Source organism: Nesoenas mayeri (assembly GCF_963082525.1).
Source record: "Nesoenas mayeri genome assembly, chromosome: 1".
Taxonomy (NCBI): domain Eukaryota; kingdom Metazoa; phylum Chordata; class Aves; order Columbiformes; family Columbidae; genus Nesoenas; species Nesoenas mayeri.
In genome coordinates this window covers 11,378,058-11,393,310 of record NC_137541.1, presented here as the reverse complement: position 1 = coordinate 11,393,310, position 15,253 = coordinate 11,378,058, and the positions used below count along the sequence as shown (strand labels likewise).

Below are 15,253 nucleotides of genomic sequence, written 5' to 3'. Positions count from 1 at the left end.
TCAGAGTTACCTGTGATGTTCTAACATCAAACCATATGAGTTGTTACACAATGAAAGCAGAGGGAAGAAGAGCATCACACAACTTCAGGTAACAAAGTGAACTGACTACTATCACTAAGCTGCCCCATTGTAAAATGAGAATAGGTCTCCCCCACCCTAGTACTTAAGCTCATCCTAAATTATGTGAGGCTAATTTCCCACAGCTCTTGCCAGGAGATGCAACTGGCTGCTCCCAATTAAAACCTAAAGAGTAGGACCTGCAGAGGAGCTGCAAACTGCCAACGAGGCTTGGGTGGTTTCATGTTAAAAAATCATTTGCCTGTTTATTTGTCATACTTTTGTAATCCTTTCAGTTAAATCGGTGAAAATTTTCAGTCCTCTTTTCCTTAGGATGTTGTAGCTTGTGCAGGAAGGAGATTATTAAAGTATTAAAGTATTAAAGTATTAAAGAAATTACACTAAAACCATGTAAAAAGGGGACAAGATACAAAGAGGAGATTAGAAAAATATTGAGAAAGGAATCAAGGAAAAACAAAAATTAAGCAATTGAACTATTCAGTGCATAGTGGAGAGGTGAATTACCTGAGTTTATGGAAATAGAAAAATTAGATTTAGAAAGGTTCTATACAGAAGACACGGAATCACTAAAAATAAAGTGGACACCAGTACAAAAAAATAAAAGGAAAGAGCTGACCATTGAAGCAAAGATGGGGGTGTACAAAGGAAAAAAAGAGAAAACAGGCAAAGCAATATTAAAACTTATGGGAAATGACATCTTGATGTGGTACCACTCAGTTGTCCAATAAAAGCACTGCAGCATTTATCCAAAGAGTCATATGACACAAGAAGCCGACACCTGCAAATTAAAGTGCACGACACAGACTGCAATATATCAAACTGAAAAGGTTCTAAGAACAGGACAGTGAATAAAAACCTGAGAGACCTGTATTAAATTACAAGTTTGGCCATTATCTTCCCATGAGATATGAAAAATGGGAATATAATACCTCCTACCTTGTCGGGAGGATAAAACTCATTAATTATCATGAAGTGCTCACCCATTACAGCACTGTGGAGGAAATAAGCAAGTAGAATCTAATTGCTGTTGTAGGATAAAGAGTACAAAAGGTATATTACTGATTGATGGACTAAGAGGTTACAAATTGATTGTTTTATCTGAGAAACTGAGAAATCCAAAGGCCAAAGAATGATTGGTCTTCTCATGCTTTTTTTTTTTTTGTCTTTTTGGTAAGTCCAAGCAAACACAGTCATTAGATTCAAAAAGGTCCATTGAGACAGCAGATGAAAAATGAGAGAGAAGGATCTCCCGAATGTGGAACATAAATAAGAAGAAAGAACACAAACTATACCGCAGCATATTAACATACACCAGAAAAAATACATGGAATTTAAGTTAGAGAATTTTTCTTCTAATGAAGCTATAATTTTGAAAGGATGATTGAAGACAAATAAAGATTGGCATACAGTACATGTGAAATTAATCTATTTTAATTCTTCAACATCTAAAAGTTAAGACCTGAAAGTGTCTGTTGGAGAAACCTGGCCAACAGAAACACACATCTTGAAGTGACTCAACTGACCTTAGACACCTACCTCACAAGAAACTGAACAGCTCTCTAGAAGTATCCAGAGTGACTACCTTAGATATCTAGTTTTAATAAATAAGTTACTGCAACTAATTATTCCTACTTGTACTAAAACAAAACAAATATCATGTCCTGTGATTAAATGAAGGCTTACTGCAAGGAAGAGCAAAAAAGTAAGAATTCTTAGAGAAAGTAAAGAAGGGATGGAAAAGGAAGCTTTACCACATTTCTGAGATTATTCTTTTAAAACCTCTCTCTGTATAAAATAACATGTCACCTAAGTTGTCTCACCCAGTTCATGAATACTGACAAAGGACCTGGAAGTAGAACTCCACCAGTCGTTCAGGCATGAACAGAGAAGAAGAATCTGTGATGTTTGCATGTGTAATTTAGATTTGGACGCAGGTTTTCCAACAAAAAATTGGTATCGGATCACTGACCATGTCACTCTTATTGCTGCTTCTTTTAACTTAGCATACTGATCACAATGACAGCATAGGAAAAAATACACCTATGTTCACACTTCTGAAGTGTTTTACCAAAAAAGTATTTAAGTGATTCTTACCACCCTAATGAGATGCAAATCATCAGTAAGCACACCCACAACTTTATATTTCCAACAAAGTGCTACACTTAGAATACAATTTTTTCTTGGTTGCTAAACTGCATTTATCTAATAAGCCTCAGCCTTACTGATAAAAAAAAATAATTTCAATATTTCACATTTTTTAATAAATATTTGCTTCAAAATTTTAAAAGTGAAAAACTTGAGACTTATGGAAGAAACTTTCTTAGGAGGTCTATGTTAGTATTTTCTGAAATGCTAGGCCTTTATAGGGGATCCAAATCTAATCTGCATGTATAAATCACATCTCTAAAATAACTGTTCTTCTTCTATAATATTAAACCATAGAATCATAGAATGTCCTGAGTTGGAAGGATCCACAAAGATCATCAAGTCCAGCTCCTATCCCTACACAGGACAACCCCACAGTTCACGCCATGTGTCTGAGGGTGTTGTCCAGTCTCTTCTTGAACACTGTCAGGCTTGTGGCCGTGACACCTCCCTGGGGAGCCTGTTCCAATGCTCCAGTACCCTCTGGGGGAAGAACCTTTTCCTAATGTCCAACCTAAACCTCCCCTGGCACATCTTCCTGCCGTTCCCTCAGGTTCTGTCATCGGTCACTAAAGAGAAGAGTTCGGTGCCTGCCCCTCCTTCTCTCCTTGTGAGGAAGCTGTAACGTGCTGAGGTCTCCCCACAGTCTCCTCCAGGCTGAACAAACCAAGCAACTTTAGCCACTCCTCATACAGCTTCCTCTCCAAACCCTTCACCAACTTTGTAGCCTCTTCTGGACACTCTCCAATAGCTTCTTTTTTATCCTGTGGTGCCCAGAACTGCACCCAGTGCTGCAGGTGAGGCAGCACCAGTGCAGAGCGGAGAGGGACAATCACGTCCCTCACGTCCCTTGCCTAGCTGGCAATGCTGTGCTGGGTGCACCCAGGACACAACTGGCCCACTTGGCTGCCAGGACACACTCTTGGCTCATGTTCAACTTGCTATCGACCAGAACCCCCAGATCCCTCTTTGCAGAACTGCTTTCCAGCATCTCGTCCCCTCAGACAGGGTTTCCATGTCCCAGGTGCAATATCCAACACGTGCTCTTGTTGAACTTCAAGCAGTTGGTGATTGCTCAGTTCTCCAATTTGTCCAGAAATAAGACTTATTTTTTATTAAGGATTAATACTACTTTTGTAGCTAAAGGAGGATAACATTTAGCATCGTTATGAAATATTCACCTCTCTAAATAACAAGAATCATAAAACCATAGAATCACAGACTCATTTAGATGGAAAACACCTTTAAGATCATTGAGTCCAACTATTAACCTAACACTTCCAAGTTCACCTCTAAACCATGTCTACACATCTTTCATACTCTTCCAGGAATGGTGGCACAGCCATTTCCCTGGGCAGCCTGTTCCAATGCTTCACAACCCTTTCCGTGAAGAAATTTTTCCTAACACGCAACCTAAACCTCCCCAGGCACAACTTCAGGCCCTTTCCTCTCATCCTCTCACTTGCTACTTGGGAGAAGAGACCAACACCCTCCATATTCCAACCTCCTTTCAGGCAGTTGCAGACAGCGATAAGGTCTCCCCTCAGCCTCCTTTTCTCCAGGCTAAACAGCCCAAGTTCCCTCAGCTGCTACTCATCAGACTTGTTCTCCAGACCCTTCACCAGCTTCATAGCACTTCTTTGCATGCAAAGAAACAGAATTTGAGTATGTTTCTGTGAGATGAACATGTCCAGCCCTTTCTCAGATATGTTGAACTAACAAGGTATCAGTGGCTGAGTTATCTGAGATTTGGTCTTTTCACGCTGCAATTAGAACCTGTTACTGGCATCTCCCTTAGTCAAAATTATTGTTGTGATCAGCTAGCCAAAAATGCTTAAATGACTGACAGAAAACACATGACCTCCAACCATAGCTTGTAAATACAGTACTTTCTTGGTATCTCTTTCCTATGCATTGTTTTCTGAACTTAGAATTAAATAGAGAGATTGAAAGCAAAACAAACAAAACCGCTCCTTTTATTTTTCCTTCTCCCTCTTTAACTTTTTAATTTGAGGACTCTTACGAAGGAAAGAAAAATACTTATCTCAACACATATAGCCTTAGAAACATACTGGCCTATCAAGCAGAACCACAGTTCTCAGTGATATATTTTTTGTCTTTTAGAGAGTCCATATAGCATAGATTTGCAAAACATTCCACCTTAGTAATCTGAAATTCCTAGGACTCGAAGTTTTTAGTTGTGATACAAAACATTTCAAAATAAGAACTCAAGCTGGTTTTGGGTTTTGGTATTGCACTTGTTGCAATACCAAAATATGGCTGATGCCACATTGCAGTGTTACTTGTTTCTTGAGAGACTGGCTCCGACTCCCAAGGAACTATTCTTAACTCAGCAATAAAGGTTCATTCCAGTAGTTCAAAAAGACATTAAAAGAAATAAAGCTGACACAGAAATACAAATAGGACACCTGGTGGAGATGTATATATATATTGTGTGTATGTGTGTGTGTGTTTGTGAAATGAGAATGAACTTTAGAACAGTATTTCCTTTCCTGCCTTTCCTACCTGATTTGGATTCCTGCTAGTAGAAGCAGTCACCTCAAGACCTTTCCCAAAACTATTTAGTCACAACAGATACAGCAGAGTCTTTTAGTTCACGCCATAATCTATCATTACCAGATGGAACATTTAGATTCAAAATCCAACATTTAAGCTTCGTAATCATGTTTCCAGAGTGATTAGCACCTGTAATCCCAGTGAATTTAATAAAAACAGACTAATATCTTTCGAATGTAGGTTGGCTTTAATGAATTATACTTAAAGCATGCAAATTTTAAAACTCTGGACAGTAGACTTGTTTTTTGCATCTGAATTCCAGTACTTGTAACTCCACATAAGCATATCAAATAGCTCTACTTGACAAGATCTATGTACCTTATTTAATTGCCTTACAGCAGAAGCATCAATTACAATAGTGTTGCCATCAATCTCTAAAGAATACTTGATTAAAAAGTGCAAATGAAGCATGCTGGCAATTCTGATTAATACATTTACAACATTTTTTCTATGGTTTTATATATTAAATCTATAATGAAGACAAGTAGTTTTATTATCTCAAGTGAAGGTGGAGATAACATGTAGTCTCCCCAGAAGACATTTAGATTTTTAATAGTTAAAGCCAGATAGGAAACTTAAGCCACTTAAAATAAAACTTTTAGCAGAACCAGGAATTGAAATATCATACTTTTTGTCTAAAACTTGGGACTGGATTTTCAATTAACCCAAACTTATTACAGTCACTTGAGTGAGTACAAAGTGCATGAAAATAGTTATTCAGTAATATTTTACATCTGCTTTCCACTCATGTAAAAAAAAAAAAATCCTACAAAGAATTCAGAATGAGATAATATGAGCTTGAAAATAGGGCCAGAAAATGGTTCCTTCAGAGTAAATTATTTGCATTTCTCATTTTGATTTTCCAGTCTTATAATTACAATTTTGTTTCATTTCAAAAACTGAATGATACTGCTGTCAGGTTCAGGTTTTTGTTTTTCCTTCCAGCATATTCTCTGCCTGATCAGTAACTCAGACTGTATGAGGGAAGCCAGACCTTCAGAATTAGAGCATAGGATATCATTTGGCTCTTGATGAAACTTTTAAAGACATTTTTAAGTTTCTTGGTTGCTTACTTTTGCAAAATATTTAAATGTTAGTCCAAGAGTTTAATTAATCTTTTCAATCCCTTAATTTTCTGAGATTAAAAGTAATGAAACAAAAATAAACACATTACTTACATCGTTCTGATCATCTTTTGCATTGTAATAGACTATGTCATTATTCTGTAAGAGAAAGAAAATAATTCTGTTAGTTCAAAATTGAAGAATAAAGTTTACCAGCAACAATTTGTACTAAAATACAATTTTAAAAAATGTGTTTCTTTATGTATACTCTTTTATATATGAGAGAATCAGAGCTTTGCTTGCTCTCTGTTGCATGTAATATTTCCCACACTCTACGTTTAGCATCATTTAATGCTTCTTCCATTTAAAAGTACAGACAGCATTTTTCCCTTTAAAAGTACATACAACATTGGACAAAATCTACAGCTTGTGTCCTGGTTTCAGCTAGAATGGAGTTAATTTTCTTCCTAGTAGCTGATATAGAGCTGTGGTTTGGATTTATTATGAGAACAATGTTGATAACACACAGATGTTTTAACTGTTGTTAAGCAGTCAAGGACTTTTCAGCTTCTCATGCCCTGCCAGGTGCACAAGAAGCTGGGAGGGGACACAGCCAGGGCCACTGACTCCAGCTGGCCAAAGTGATATTCCATACCACGTGACATCGTACTCAGTGTATATTTTGGGGGACCTTTTCAGTTATGGTATTTGCCTTCCTAAGTAACCATTACATGTGATGGAGCCCAGCTTTCCCAGAGGTGGCTGGATGCTTACCTGCCCATGGGAAGTGGGGAATGAATTCCTTGTTTTACTTTACTTATGTGTGCAGCTTTCGTTTTACCTATTAAACTGCCTTCATCTCAACTCATGTGTTTTCTCACTTTTACTCTTCCTAGTCTCTCCACCATCCCATCAGGGGAAATGAGTGAGTGGCTGTGTGGGGTTTAATTGCCAGCTGGGATTAAATCACGAATTGCTCATAAAAGAACTTTTGTAAACTGTTTCTTTTACAGACACAAGCCTCTTTCTCTATGCAATTAGGTGATTTATGCACCACGACATCCAGCAGGCAATAGACACAATGAGGCACGGGCATTGCTAAGTGGTTTAAGTATTTGTTGCAGACACATTTATTGTTTTGTTCACTTCCCACGGTGAAAATAAAGACTGGGGAAAACATCACAGGAGAGTCTGGCTGTTGGAGCGTAGAGTGGATACTGGCAGCCCTGTGCAAACACTGTGCCATGTAATTAAAGCAAAGCAATGAAGGAGAAGATTACTAGTTAGATTACTAGTTTCCATTGCACAATCAGTCAGAAATGTCATTCAGTGTAATGTCTACAGCAGCTTGAAAATTGGGGTACTTCCTATGGAATAAATTTTTATTTTCTCTTGAAATATTTCTGAACCATTTAAAAGCCTTCAAGATTTAGGCTTACTGAAGTAGCATTCCACTAAACGGAATTGCTGCAATGTGCCCTATATTTGCTTTTATACTTTTTGGAATGAAAGTAAGCAATTTTGTGTGCATTTCTGTATGAAATAGACATACATATGTGCACAGCATTTTTTGAAAGTCCCATTACAGATTCTGAATAAAGGAGCAGAAGTTCAATTTTTTTCATGTCCAGAATTTTGTTTAAAATAGATGACCGATGCTAACTTCTAAAAATAGCTTTAATTTATATTTTCAATTCTGTTTATGCTAATATCTTTGGATTTACATACCTAAATAAAAAGTTGACCACAAAAAGTTTTTCTTCTTTTCTTTTAGAAGTACTAACAGGAACGAATGACCTTGGAATCATTTTTCAAGTGGGTAAGCCAATAACAATTATTATTTGCACTAAAAAAAAAGTACCATAATGTGCTACAAGGTAATACAGTTCATCTTTACAAACTATTGTTTCCCTCCCTTCATTGTTCATTCTCCTTTGTGACCCTTTTGAGATCCAAACACGGAATATATTATAGATGAGCTAAATGCCATTTTGAGGTAAATGCTATTAACATGAACTCATCCTCTTTCCTTTTCCCTCAAAATGCATTTTTCCGTCAAGATACATTTTTATCCTCAAGTCAATTGGTTTTGTATCTCTACCTGGGTAACTAAGCCAGATCTCAGTGTGTTACAGACAGGGGAGGAAATGCCTTTCATCATTAAAAACCAAAGATAATAGTTGTTTCACTTGCTACTTGATTGTTGTAAACAGAAGTGCATGTGAAGCTTGTGGAGGCCTTCATGTAAGTTAGAAGAAACAAAAAAATCAATTTGCTTTGGATCCTCTTTACTTTGTATGTGGCTGTGTACAAAGTAATTGTTCTGTAAATAAATTGATCCATTCAAACACACATGATTCTTTAGTAGGCAAAATTTAAAACCACAAAGGATCCACCTCTGAGTGGTTCCAGCTGGAAATGATAGCACAAGTGTTTTCAGCACAAGTTGATCTGTTCATATTTTATTTTTTATTTTTTTAAATATGTGGTTCCATTTCAGAAAATGGGAAAATAATACTTCTCTCACCACACCTCATTATGCTATGATGTTATGCTATGCTATGCAATGTTACGTTATGTTATAGAGTGATAGTATTATAGAATCATTTCAGTTGGAAGAGACCCTTAGGATCATCGAGTCCAACCATAACCTAACCTGACTTCAGCACTAAACCATGTCTAAACCTACCACTAAACCTCGTCTAAATGCCTTTTAAACACCTCCAAGGATGGTGACTCCACCACTTCCCTAGGCAGCCTGTTCCAATGCCTGACAACCTTTTCCATGAAGAATTTTTTCCTAACATCCAACCTGAACTTCCCCTGGCACAACTTGAGGCCACTTCCTCTCATCGTATCACTTGCTACTTGGGAGAAGAGACGAACCCCCTCCATGCTACAACCTCCTTTCAGGTAGTTGCAGACAGCAATAAGGTCTATGTTATGTTTAGAGTAGTTCTGCTGCAGTTTCTTCCCTGGAAGCTTTTGTTCATGAGAAATGAGACCTGGAACAGCAACATAGCCATGTATATCTGGTTATTATGTAAATATTCTTTTTGCTTAGTGGTTTCACTTTAAAAAGGAACATTTTCATAAAAAAACCCAATACTCTTAGGCCTTCTCTTGTATTGACTCTCATCAAGATATCAGTTTATTACCCTATCCCATTCCCAGTGTTCAAGTTTACCCTAACAAAATACCCTGTCATAGAGTTATTTAATGCATTGGATTTTTAACAGTCCTCTAAGCATACAATTCTGTTTATCTACTTAAAATTATTCTTTATCACCACAACTATATTTTTACCCTTCTTTTATATCTTAATTTATTCGTTTAAATTGATCGAAGCTGGTAGAGCATTGCTATCTGCTTCTACGGGACTAAACTTTATTTTTTAAATCACACATTAAATAAATATTTTTCAGAAACATGATACATTTACAGGTTAATTAGAATACCCCCACCCCCTCCAAATGAATTATAGTTTGTTAGACTGTTCATATTTTGTAGTTCATTACTGTGCCTGGACATATTACCTACACAGTGCATAAACTGACACTGACATAGGTCATATCTCACTACTTTTAATACAGAAAATATGAGGTACAGGGTGCTACAACACACTGAATGCTGTACAGTTCACAAATTAGATTCATGGATCATTTATATCTTTAGAGGACAATTTTTCATAATTTAACCACTTCCAGCTGACAAGAACAAATTGCTTTGTTGCTGGTTCTCAAGCGAGTAGTTTATTTATTTATTAACTTCTTGACACAAAGAATTTGGATCTTCCCACTGTTATTCACTCCTGCCACCAGATAATACTGCACATTTATTAAGCAAGCCCAAGATAGAATGTAAATATCCTAGACATTTATTTTTGTTCTTTATCCAGTAATGCTGAGAGAGGGGTAAATCCTCAGTTATTTCTGTTCATGAATGAAGGGGCAGAGTAAGACAGTCCTGAATTTATGGAGAACAACAACTTTAGGAGACCATATGCATAAATTAGACACCTTAGAATAGTATCAGTATACAAGTTTACAAAATTTATGCAATTGGAAAGGATATCTTTCACCATCATTAATTCCCCTTTCAAAGCAAAGAGTTCCAGTAACTGACAAGGATATGCAAGGCACATCAAAATACATTAAGGGCCAGGTCATAAATGTTTTATTTGTGATTTACTATTTTCTTCTAGTCTATTGTAATCATCTTTTTTCTTCCACACTTTCATTGATATTATTATTTGCTGAAGTTAGATTGCTCCATTGTCTTTACATTGTTTTTCATTTAAATTGTGCTTTGTTTCCAAGCTTTGGGTAGAAAACCATTCCAATGGGAAATAGTACATATTGGGTAGTATTATGACTTCCTAAATTTCACCACACAGAATCCAAAGTTCTTGGTTTCTGTGATGTCTGTATATAGAGATTTAAAGAAACACACAGATTCATCAAATAGAAGGAAAACATTGGAAAATATAATCTTTAAGAATATCTGCAGGTGAAGTTTGGAATCACACTAACACTGACTTACACTCGCATTTTGATTCTCTACAGAGCAAGTTTACAGACAGTCTATTGACTCAGGTTTATGTGAACGGAGTTGAAGCTGGGTTTTAATATAACTTTGATAATCACACAGGGTGTTTCAAATAGATGGACCCAATTTCAAAGATTTCAAATTGGGTCTGTCTTTTTGAGACACCTGTATCTTTTTCAATTAAAATCTTTTAAGAGCAACACAAAGTGATTACATTGCAAAAAACCATATCTGACTCTAAAGATAACTACACATAGTAAATCATTATAATATATCTATGTCACGCTGTTGATAAAAGTTATTCTTTCCTATATTCTTTACCAAATGCCAAAGATGAAAGCTCTTTGTCAGCACTGCCACACAATGGCTTTTGCAGGAAAACCTGATCTGTAAATCCTCTGCTAGAAATTCCAAGAATTGTCCATCAAATATGGACCCCATTAACTGGTCAAACTTCTTTTTCAGTGGAAACACTGCATGTATAATTTTGAAGTATCTGCTTTTCCACAACTGATGTTTGCATTTCACTCATGAAAACAAAACAAAACAACCAAAGAAACAAATAAACAAACAAAAACTGGAAATCTTAAGATATTCAACAAACATCTAATTCTATCTAATCAGGAATGTTGGTTTCACAGAAGATGTGATTAAGATTCCTTATGCCCTCAGGTCTGTATGTTAGGATTCCCAGAGAATCTACTCAACTTCGATTCTGTAATGTAGCCCAGAATGGGGTTAGGCAGGCAGGGGAGATTGAACACCTAAAAGAAATCCTTGGATTTTGTGAGACACTATGATAGACAACCTGAAAATAAATAAATTAAAGAAATACAGGGTGAAGGGGAGAAATCACTTTTCTTCAGGTTTGGTTTTTTTTTTTTTTTTTTTTTAAATACAGTAAGAAATTAATGTAAAGTGTTAATTTAGAGAAGCATTATGATTACGCTTTTTTCATAAAAGTAGCAGTACTGAAACAATTGTAGATAAGATGTGAGAACAAATATAACTCTCCTTTCCATGACTTCATTTGCTACCGAGATGAAAGACGATAATGAACTCTCTCAGAAAACAGAAGAGTTTTTGTGAAACATCTCCAGACTTCAAACATTTTCTTCAGTGAACCACTTCGGGCAAATATAAAATTAGTGTAGTAGATTATATTGCAAATATATATTACTGCATAGTTATTAGTGCATGTTTTAAAATCTGAAATGACAGCCAAATATGATTACATGAATTTGATATTAAAACAGCGTATTTCCCATAACTTCTAAGTATTCTATACAAAATGTGCTAAAGCAACCAAAAATAGGCGACATATAAAAGCTCCTTTATATTACAGTTAACCTGATAGTAGTGATTCTTATGAGATTCTTTTGTTCTGCAGGTAGCATAAGAAATCAAAAACCCAGAAAACAACAACAACAAAACATATTACAGATATATGTCTGATTTTGACTGTTCACTTAAAAAAATAAGTTATTAGAATTATAGCACAAATTTGGAGAACATTCTAAAATCATATTAGTCCCACACACTTTAAAATGACTTAGAACACTAGTGAAAGAACTGGTAGTCCTGTTGCTCAGCATGCAGCAATAAGAATAATAATACTGGTTTATTTCATATGCCATAGACATACTGGATGATACGAGTGTAAATACCTATAAATGCTAAAAAAATCTTTCATTCATTTAATTTTTTCTATCCCCTTGCATAAAGATATCGAATTTTATAAGTTCACTCTAATACCTTTAGGGTAATTAATATTTAAACCCAATCTAATAAATACTATGAAAAATAAGCCAGATAGTTTTAGTTTAATCCCTTACACAGTCTGACATGCAGCTTAAGGCATAATTAGACTCTTCAGAAAAGACAGTAAAAATATGGCCTACCACAAATAAAAAATGACATTCATTTCTAAAGAGAAGAACTTTAGGGAGTAAAAGCCCACAAAAAGGGAAAAAAGGAAAGAATGCCAACTACTATAAGGTCTTTGTTATAGCTTTGCAATTTTACATAAGTGAAATGGCACAGGTAAAATAAGGGAATTACCAGCTAATAACTTTTTTCCCCTTCCGTATCTGTGAGTTGAAATACAGATTTACCTTATTTTTTAAAGCGAACACAAAGGCAATATAGTAGATTAGTTGCAATTACTGTGTCCCAACATGGGCTGCAAGAAATAGGTTAGAATGTGCATTTATAATAGGATCTTGAAACAAGACTTAAACCCCACATATTTTAAAAATTAAACTCTTTTTAATTTAAAAAAATGACAAATATCAAATAGTTCAATAACATCCTGGTCTAGAAATATTTCCCCATATTACCCACAATATGGGGAAATGAGTCACTTGGGTTAGATATTTTTCCCCAAGATATAATTAGATTAAAGAACTACTTTCTCAGAATATTAAATTTCATACACCAATTAAAATTTTCCAGATCCGCACTATAATTTATGATAAGCCCTTTTCATTGGATCTGTGTAAAAAGCTCTTCTTAAGATTCTGCTGAGACTAATAACTGGCATGAAAAGATGAAGATTACAGGAAATAACATAAAGGATGATTAAAGGTGCTGCATACACTTTGTCATAGAATACACTTTCTTTTAAAAGGCAAGAAACATCAATTTATTCAGCATTCATTTACAGGTTATTCCTTCACTGAAATTATCAATCTGGAAACCTTCAAATTTATAGGCAGTTTACATGAGATGGTCACTTGTCCATTCACAGATGCATCAGAGTGATTTATTAACCACCAGTTTCACTTCTAAGGTAATATTCTGGAAAAAAAAAGAAAGAATCCTTGGGATAGGTGGTTATATCCACCTTAGAAATGGATTATTATGTAAAAGACTTCTATACAGTTCTACCCACAGCTTCTCTGGGCAGCGTGTTCCAGTGCCTCACTACCCTCAGGGGGAAGAATTTCTTCCTTATATCCAATTTAAATCTACCCTCTTTCTGTTTAAAATTGCTGGCTTGGAATTTTAAACATTGTGGATGTTTGTGGTTTGTTTTTTTTTTTTCTTTTAGTTGTTATTGTTGTGGTGTTGTTTGCTTGTTTGTTGTGGGTTTGTTTGTTTAAGAATAATATGATATAGAGGCAACATAGCAAATACCTTCAACTTTGCACATTACTCTCTTCTGTCCACTATTTTATTTCAGTCTGAGTCAAAATTCATTGAAGTCAACCGAACAGACTCCAGAACAGACCCAATATAGACATATGTTTCCTGATATGAATAGAAATTCACAAATATAGAAACACCAAAAATCAATATCCACTCCAATTCAAGTAGAAGACTGATAATATGCCTAAGGTGGTAGGTGGATAACAAAAGATAATGATTCAAAAAGTTATTCTCTCCCTCTCTTTCTACCAGCCAAACCTCCCTTAATATTCTTACAGTCTCCCCAAAGAATGACAAAAAAGTTTAGGATTTTATGTACTTGCGTTACAAAAGAACAATGAAGAAAATTGTAAAAAGTCTCTTCTGGAGTCAATGAGTTTAAAAGAACTGGCTACACATAGGAAGAGATACAAATAAACGTCTTCCATATTCCTCTATATTCCTCCTCCAGTTCTCAAACCCAAAAGTGAGGAAGGCAAAGACAATCCTGACAGACAAATGTCTTTTAATTTGTTTAGTTTTGGTAAATATATTCTTCCAAAAGTTTCAGGAAACTGCTAATCTTCTCATCACAGTAACTCTCTCAAAGTATAAGCAACTGCGAATGGCTTCTTTTTATAAGGTGAAATGCAAATACAAAGCAGATTTCCAGGTGGGAAAATGAAATTAATTTGTTAGCAGTTAATTAACCTCTGTATCACACTGTCTGATCTGTTTAATTAAAGCAGCAAAGCATGTTTATTTGAATTTATTCAGCATTACTTTCTTTACTTGATGAAAGAGTATAAAAATAAAATAAAAAATAATAAAGAAAATTTGTCTAAACTGATTGCAGATTATCTAGATTGTAAATACCAGGACTAGTGCAGTACAGGAGCTGAGTTAAACAATTTGAACAGGAATTTAAACCAGATTCACAGGAAATAGGCATTGGCATTCTGAATTCATACTTGTCTAGCTGCTAGGACATAATGAACTAGGCTATAGCTCTTGCATAATCATAACTGAATATAGAAAATACACTGCTTCTCCAGCTCAAATTTGCAAAACTTTTGAACTCGGGTTTGTTTGTTTATTTGTGCTTTTACCAAGTAACGGGCAAACCTATAATACAATTTGTCCCCAAAAAAGTGAGTTTGAATTTGTTACATTGCTACTGTGTTAAATTTATGATAGCCAATGAATAAGATCATGCTCAGGAATGCTGCAAACAGTGGTTACAAAATGTTTATAAGGAAAACCTTTAAGCATATGACACTACAGTGAAGTAAAATGTCAAGAATCTAGGTTCTGGGTGATCCATAATGGTGAGTGAAGACATCAGGTGTGTTCCAAGGCTTCTCCAAATCCAGCTGTGCAGAGGCCAGTGGTCCCTAGGAGATGTGTCTGGACTTTCATTATCTCAGACTCCAGAACCTAGAACCTGAGGATAAATGTTTGTGTCTATTTCTAAAATGATGTTTCTATCATTTTTTGTATGCAGATTCACATTCATATAGCCCACACTTGGAGTCAATACGAAGAAACTAATTATTGCTCAGCAGATAGATCCACAACTACTGAAAAATGCTGATAGATCATGACAAGAGATGAGGACTCTCAGTGGAGAAACTTGATTTGCTTACCGCTTGAGTTTTCATCAAATGTTAGCCAGGTAAATGTACAAGGAATGGACTACACAAAAGTGAACT

The 15,253-nt window shown here is 35.5% G+C and overlaps 1 protein-coding gene across 8 annotated transcripts in view; it reads right to left on the bottom strand.

Moving 5' to 3' along the window:
• Positions 1–15,253, bottom strand: part of CACNA2D1 (calcium voltage-gated channel auxiliary subunit alpha2delta 1) — a gene marked incomplete at its 5' end in the record, with an annotated part of 394,641 nt that overhangs the window by 174,975 nt on the left and 204,413 nt on the right. For all 8 annotated transcript variants that reach the window (XM_080363990.1, XM_080363991.1, XM_080363992.1 and 5 more), the window contains one exon: positions 5,979–6,023. In XM_080363990.1, the coding sequence (XP_080220116.1) occupies positions 5,979–6,023 (45 nt within the window). The remainder of the gene's footprint in view (positions 1–5,978; positions 6,024–15,253) is intronic.